This window comes from Gigantopelta aegis, chromosome 9 (genome assembly GCF_016097555.1).
Source record: "Gigantopelta aegis isolate Gae_Host chromosome 9, Gae_host_genome, whole genome shotgun sequence".
Lineage (NCBI taxonomy): Eukaryota > Metazoa > Mollusca > Gastropoda > Neomphalida > Peltospiridae > Gigantopelta > Gigantopelta aegis.
Window position 1 is genome coordinate 84,464,221 of NC_054707.1, and position 7,543 is coordinate 84,471,763.

Here is a 7,543-nt window from a genome sequence, read left to right on the forward strand (position 1 = left end):
TCCAAAAAAAAGTACTATCGGAAATAGAATAAAAATTATTTTCGTCGATTATTTCTTACATATTAAACTGACAAGTAAATACTTTGTAAATACCTATTTAATGATAGTCTACCTAATTTAGCATTCACTTGTTTTGGCTCTCAGTGATGTACAAGGTGTTTACTCTTGAAATTAAAAGAAAGATGTCAGTTAACAGGTGATTTGTGCACTTTATTGGAACATACTATAAACATTTTGGTCAACGTGTCAATTTCATTGTTGTTACAATATGCGAGGGACCGTTTCTGATGACGGTTTACCCCTATCCCTCTATCAAAATATGTGTTGACATACATAATTAACTTTTGAGAAAAACTATCAATAACCATTCTGAGTGTGTGATCTATTATACTGGTATTAAAGGTGCTATCTCAAAGTTGCATAATGATAGGTATTGCAAATCATGTTTTTATTAAATTTTGCTTTAACATTTAAAGACTACACCTTTAACTATATGCCCATAAATGATTATAGGAAATATTTTATCTACTGGTAGAAAATACATTTTTATTGGAAAATCTTTATCACAAACAATAAAGTTTGTTTTATTTAACAACGCCACTAGAGCACATTGAAATTTTATCTTATCACCGGCTTTTGGACGTCAAACAATGGTCATTCTGACACACTGTTTTTTAGAGGAAACTTGCTGTGGCCACATAGGCTACTCTTTTACGATAGGCAGCAAGGGATATTGTATTTACGCTTCCCACAGGCAGGATAGCACAAACCATGGCCTTTGTTTACACCTACCCATTGAGCCTTGCGGAGTTATCACAAACAGATGCTCACATATAACTTCTGATATAGCACCTTTAAGTGGTTGCAAGATTGTGTACATTTCTAATGTACTTATATTGAATTTATATCCACTAAATATGCTGGTCATAATTAATCATTTATGCTGCAATTCAAAATAATCAGTTAACTTGCAGTTTTAAATTAAAAGTTTGTTTAAGGGTAAATGAAATTGACACATATCGATCAAAATGTGTTATAGTGTCCATTTTGTGTAGCCTTCAAAGAACGTAATGTAGGGTACAGTTGGGTAAAAAGCCCCCTTGGGGTAAAAGGCCCACTGGCTTTGTCGCAAAGTGTGCATATGGACTGAAACCAGAAGCTATGTCATAAGATTCGACTGACGTCATAGGTATATTCCTCCTATACCCCGAAGCTTTACCTCTAACACATGTAAGTATTTTATGAAATTTCGTATTTTTGACAAATTCTTATAATATTTTACGATTATTAGTATTCATGTTTTTGGTTAAAGAATGGCCATATATTGATAAAGTATTGCGAAGTTATGAAGGGATCTATTGGCTATATATTTAGAAGTGTTTTACTCATTCGTGCTGGAATGAGTCATGTTTACGAAATGAATTCAAAATGGCTTCCTCTCAGTTTAAGAGGCCCCCACCATCCTGGGGTAAAACGCCCCAGGGGGGGCCTTTTAACCCAAGATATTGTATGGATATTGTTTTATTATTTATCTTTTGTTTATGCACAATAGAAAAACATTAGAAAAAATAGGTCTAGATATTTTTATGTGTGGACTTACCTAATATTTTGTTCTGCATATATATTTTAAAATTCAATGAGAATGTCGGTTAACATTAAAATAGAAGAGAAGTAATGGGAGTACCAGACACGTCTGATATGCAGAACAAAAAGTATTTTAGTTTTACATTTTTGTTTTCAAAGAAACACATTTTAGGCCTCAGACCTGCAGCCCCAATACCCATCTTCCCATCTCAGAAAATAGTTAAGCAAATTAATGCACCCATATAATTATTACCTAATTTTGCAGGTTACAAAGATGCCACGAATATACAAAAGAAAGACAGATAGAGCCTCTTATATGGAAGACGACTTGCACAGAGCACTTGCCGAAGTAGCTGGAGGTTCACCGTTGAAGCCAACTGCAAGGAGATATGGAATATCACCAAAAACCCTACGAAGGCACTGAGATAGAAAAGTGTCAAAACCAGGATCCATATGTTTGGGTCGCTTTCGGCCAGACATTACCAAGGAGCATGAAGATAAACTTGTTGATTACATTCAAAAAATGGAAAAGGCTTTATTTGGCCTTACAACTAAGGATGTCCGCCGTCTAGTATTTGATTCTGCTACGAATATGGGAATTGATCATCGTTTCAATAGCAACAATAAAATAGCTGGCCCTGATTGGCTAAGAGGGTTTTTATCTCTGCACTCGGAACTGTCAATTCGCAAACCAGAAGCAATGAACATTGCTAGAGCAGTTGGCTTTAATAAGCCTCAGGTTTCACGATTTTTTACAGTCTACAAGGACGTTTTGACCAAACACTCATACAGTCCTCTAAGGGTGTGGAACATGGATGAGACTGGCATATCTAATGTTCAAAAGCCTGTCAAGATAATCGCTACCAAGGGTGCCCGTGAGGTTGGTAAAATGACAAGTGGTGAGAGGGGAAAAAACGTAACAGTTATCTGCGCATCAAATGCTGCAGGTAATTACATTCCGCCGATGTTCATTTTTCCGAGAAAGCGAATGGTGGATGCCCTGATGAATAGTGCACCTACTGGATCTACTGGTCACTGCACTGACAATGGCTGGACTGATGATGAACGTTTTCTAAAATGCTTAAAACACTTTACTTCTGTTGCAAAACCAAAGAAAGAAGAGAAGCATGTGATCATCTTAGATGGTCACCATAGTCACAAAACCCTGGCAGCTGTTGAGTACGGTCGTTCAAATGGCATAGAATTGATAACTCTACCCCCACATTGTACACATAAGATGCAGCCATTGGACAAAACCTTTTTTAAAGCATTAAAAAATGCGTACAACGCTGCAGCAGACATCTGGACGGTTGCAAACCAAGGAAAAAGGATCACCTGTTATGAAGTAGCCGAACTATTTGCTCTTGCTTACAACAAAACTGCTACAGTAGAGAAATCAGTCAGTGGTGTCAAGGCATGTGGACTTTGGCCTTTTAACGACGGCATCTTTATGGATGAAGATTTCATAGCTGCACAATTAACTGATGAGCCAGAACCACAGCCACAACAAGAAAAAGGAACAAATTCAAATCCGCAGCGAGACACGCAAGCATCAACATCTATTGAAACTGCAGCTGTATCCTCATCTGCCATCCCAACTGTCTCCTCAGTCCTGGCTGAGTTATGCCAGCCCGTCAAGGCAGTAAAACGTACTAGAAAACGAAAAGGCGGAAAATGAAAGGCAAGGGAAAGAATAAAAGCAAGAGTAAATAGATCAAATTTTCTACTGAAGACCAAAGCTCTGATGAGGAAGAGTGGCCATGTTTGGCATGTGGTGAACCTTTTAGTAATAGCAAACCCAGAAAGAAGTGGATCCAGTGTCTAACTTGTCAACATTGGGCCCACTAAGCATGTACAACAGGAGAACGCAATTACATTTGTCAAAACTGTGACTCTGATGACGATGAAGACGAGTAACTAAGAAGATTATGACCTTACCTGGACGTGTTTAACTTTACTGGTTCATCGTTATTTGAAGTGTTGTTTTGTATCTGTTGCTACATCTATAACTGAATAATTAAGTTTTCATGTGAAAAGTAGTTTGCAATAACTTGTTTTGATTTATGACAGAGTAGTTGATGGTTCACTCATTAAAATTGTGCATGGGGTAAAAGGCCCCATGGTAGGCCTTTTGTCCCAGGCCTGGGGTAAAAGGCCCCATTACAAGATATTATTCTTTAATAAATATGAGTGTTTTATTGTATTGTTTTAATATCACAAATATACAAATTCGATTCCTCTGTGCATACATTACATTTATTGCTCAAAACGGGGAAAAGTTGCTAAATGTGGTATGAAATATATAATATTTTCCTTAAGGGGGGCCTTATACCCAACTCTACCCTACAGCTTTGTAAATAACCATATACATGTGTATAATACATGTACAGTGAATGTTTAAAGTTAAAGACACACATCGTCCAAAGATACTTCTCTCAAACTTTCCCGAATCCTTCACCGAGTGCGGGTCTTGTAGTAATCAAGACATTCATCACATTCAGGCGCGGATCCAGGATGGTTTAATAGAGGGGGCCCCAGACCCGTTGTTTTTAAAAATAGAATTTAAAGGTCCTTGACAGGTGGACGGGATTAGTTTGCATGTTTGTGTATTTAACATAATATTATATTGTTTGACCAAAAATAGGGGGTGGGGTGGTCCGGGCCCTATGGGCTCCCGCCTGGATCGACGCCTGATATTCGTTTTGACCATTTTAACAGCTGAGAGAAGGGCCATCCCACGTGGTTGATCATCACCGGTGAGACGTATCACGTGGCTGACCGTGACGTCAACACAACTGTAAACGGGACCAGTCTTCTGACGACGCGCATTCTCGTGGTAAAGGGAGGCAACTCTTTCCCCGCGGGAAGCCCGAGGCTGTAGCGCTGTAGGACGGACGTGACGATGAGGAAAGCGAACACGTGGAACCAGTCATCACCCAGACAGAAGCGAGGAGCTGAAACAAGCGAAGCAATCTGTGCACACCGCGGAATATCAGCTGGTGAATCACGGCGTAGTAGTATTGCCGTTTCTAACTCACTCGTTACTGGAGAAAACACTATGGACTTTCACTCTGCGATCGACTTAAACACGTCTGATTAGCTACTCCTTGGTGTTGATTCAGATATTAAAGCCGTTCAGTGAAATGAACACTATCGAAACTGATTTCTGCCTACGATGAATAAATTCAGTTTACGAAAGCCATAAATACGTTTTAGTGGAAAAAGACCTTTGTTATTTCATGTGGCTTTTTTTCAAAGTGTTTCGTTCGTTAGATACGTAAAAAAAAACCTCCCAGCTCATTGTGAAATATATTGTATATAACGGACACATGTAATATTCTTTTTTATTTCAAGACTAAAAGATGAAGCCCATTACTCAACAACCTAGCACTAAATATCTGTAAGGCGTTTGTATGATACTTTTGGTGTAATAATTAAAAGTAATATTGACATGTTGCATTTGTTTTTCTTTTCACCAAACATCAACTCGTCTACATCAATAGAATAATAGACTACTGAATTGAAATACTAATATTTTACTTATACACCTGTACTTATTGAGCAATAAGACGCATATATAATTAATACATTCTAGTTTTAACTTTGTTCTATTTTCAAAATTAGATAACGGTATTATTACAGACACAGATGCTAGTTGATAACCAATGTTTCTGGTTGTCCAGTTTGGTTTTTTGTAGCAGCTGAAAATGCTTTTGATGCGAAAAAAACAAACAAAATGTTACGTACGTCGGAAATTACAAGGTTTATAGCTTTGAAATTTGTGTCAACTTTTATCGAACTGTATACCAAAGTGTGCGTTTGTGATAATATTATGGAGACTTACCAACACCAAATGGCATCATGTTTTCAAAGTTCTTCAAGGAGCCGTCAATGTCGACGTGTCGCTCTGGCCTGAACGATTCGGGGTCCTCGAACACGTCGGGCTGTCTGTGAAGACAAAACAGGCTGGCCAGCACGTGCGTGCCTTTAGGCACGTGGTAGTCCTCGATTGTCGAGTCCTCTGTGGCTACATGCGGCAGTGTGCTCGGCGACACACAGCCCAGTCGCAGACTCTCCACTATCGTGGCGGTCGTGTACGGTAGCGCTGAGCGGTCGTCCCACGACGGCTGGCGGTCCGATCCAATGACGTCATCGATTTCTGCCTGCACGCGGCGCTGTACGTCTGGGTTGTGCAGCAGGTAGAGGAAGATGAACTCCAGACCCGACAGTGACGTCACGAGGCCCCCGTTGATCAGGTCCATCGTCGACTGGATCATTTCGTCATCTGCAGTAGTTAGATAGACAGGGATGTATTCAAGGCATAATACAAAACTATTACATGTATACAAGTAAAAGTAATTACTGTTACATATTAATATTTATATTTAATATATTGTTGTTAACCTTTTGTTTTGAGAAGTTTAAATGTGAGTAGAACTTTCCAACAAACACAAACATTGTCTTGAATCAAGGTAACCTGTGCCACAGCAGGTTCAACCATTAATTTTACCTGCTTAAAAGTGGCTACTGGCCGCAATGAGCACGTGATTGATTTATACAGGTCAGATAAAGTAAAAGGAACGGTTTTAGATAGGGTTTTAGTGACCGATATAGACAGGTGGCTCTTAGACCAGTCTCGAGCACACAGACACACACACACACACACACACACACACACACACACACACACACACACAGGGAGAGCCCAGACAGTGACATCATGATACAGGTAGTGACATCGTGATACAGACAGTGACATCGAGATACAGACAATGACATCATGATACAGACAGTGACATCATGACACAGGCAATGACATCATGATACAGGCAGTGACATCATGATACAGACAGTGACATCATGATACAGGCACTGACATGATACAGACGGTGGCATCGTGATACAGACAGTGACATCGAGATACAGGCAGTGACATCATGATACAGGCAGTGACATCATGATACAGACTGTGACATCGTGATACAGACGATGACATCGTGATACAGACAGTGACATCATGATACATACAGTGACATCGTGATACAGACGGTGACATCGTGACACAGACAGTGGCATCGTGATACAGACAGTGACAGCATAATACAGGCAGTGACAACATGATGCAGGCAGTGACACCATGATGCAGACGGTGACATCGTGATACAGACGGTGACATCGTGATACAGGCAGTGACATCATGATACAGGCAGTGCCATCCAGATACAGGCAGTGGCATCATGATACAGGCAGTGACATCATGATACAGACACTGACATCGAGATACAGGCAGTGACATCACGATACAGGCAGTGACCTCATGATACAGGCAGTGACCTCATGATACAGGCAGTGACATGATACAGACGGTGACATCGTGATACAGACGGTGACATCGTGATACAGACAGTGACATCACAATACAGGCAGTGACATCATGATACAGGCAGTGACATGATACAGACGGTGACATCGTGATACAGACGGTGACATCGTAATACAGACGGTGACATCGAGATACAGACAGAGACATTGAGATACAGGCAGTGACATCGTGATACAGGCGGTGACATCGTGATACAGACAGTGACATCGTGATACAGGCAGTGACATCATGATGCATACAGTGACATCGTGATACAGACGGTGACATCTTGATACAGACAGTGACATCATGATACAGAAGGTGACATCGTGATACAGACGGTGACATCGTGATACAGACAGTGACATCGTGATACGGTGACATAGTGATACATATGGCATCGTGATACAGACAGTGACATCGTGATACAGATGGCATCGTGATACAGACAGTGACATCATGATACAGGCAGTGACATCGAGATACAGACAGTGACATCATGATACAGACGGTGACATCGTGATACAGTGACATCGTGATACAGACGGTGACATCGTAATACAGACAGTGACCTCGTGATACAGACGGTGATTTCAT

At 40.3% G+C, this 7,543-nt stretch overlaps 3 protein-coding genes across 3 annotated transcripts; 1 reads left to right on the forward strand and 2 right to left on the reverse strand.

Annotated features, from left to right (window-relative positions):
- Positions 1-2,176: 2,176 nt before the first annotated feature.
- On the forward strand, positions 2,177-3,262 carry LOC121381816. Its single transcript, XM_041511173.1, has one exon. It carries the CDS (start codon positions 2,177-2,179, stop codon positions 3,260-3,262), a length of 1,086 nt encoding a protein of 361 aa, XP_041367107.1.
- A 1,078-nt stretch (positions 3,263-4,340) lies between these two features.
- On the reverse strand, positions 4,341-5,866 carry LOC121381966 (cytochrome P450 2U1-like). Its single transcript, XM_041511403.1, has 2 exons — positions 5,429-5,866; positions 4,341-4,538 (listed from the first exon to the last, which is right to left on the reverse strand). The coding sequence occupies exons 1-2, from the start codon at positions 5,859-5,861 to the stop codon at positions 4,351-4,353; spliced, it is 621 nt and encodes a 206-aa protein (XP_041367337.1). The 5' UTR covers positions 5,862-5,866; the 3' UTR covers positions 4,341-4,350.
- A 1,053-nt stretch (positions 5,867-6,919) lies between these two features.
- Positions 6,920-7,543, reverse strand: LOC121381817. Its single transcript, XM_041511174.1, has one exon. It carries the CDS (start codon positions 7,541-7,543, stop codon positions 6,920-6,922), a length of 624 nt encoding a protein of 207 aa, XP_041367108.1.

Bases quoted from the DNA above. Each gene is read 5' to 3' on its own strand.
- LOC121381816 (XM_041511173.1), top strand. From the start codon at position 2,177: ATGGGAATTGATCATCGTTTCAATAGCAACAATAAAATAGCTGGCCCT.
- LOC121381966 (XM_041511403.1), bottom strand. From the start codon at position 5,861: ATGATCCAGTCGACGATGGACCTGATCAACGGGGGCCTCGTGACGTCA. The intron at 4,539-5,428 runs GTAAGTCTCCAT...CGCTTGTTTCAG, and splicing joins CATGATGCCATTTGGTGTTG to CTCCTCGCTTCTGTCTGGGT.
- LOC121381817 (XM_041511174.1), bottom strand. From the start codon at position 7,543: ATGAAATCACCGTCTGTATCACGAGGTCACTGTCTGTATTACGATGTC.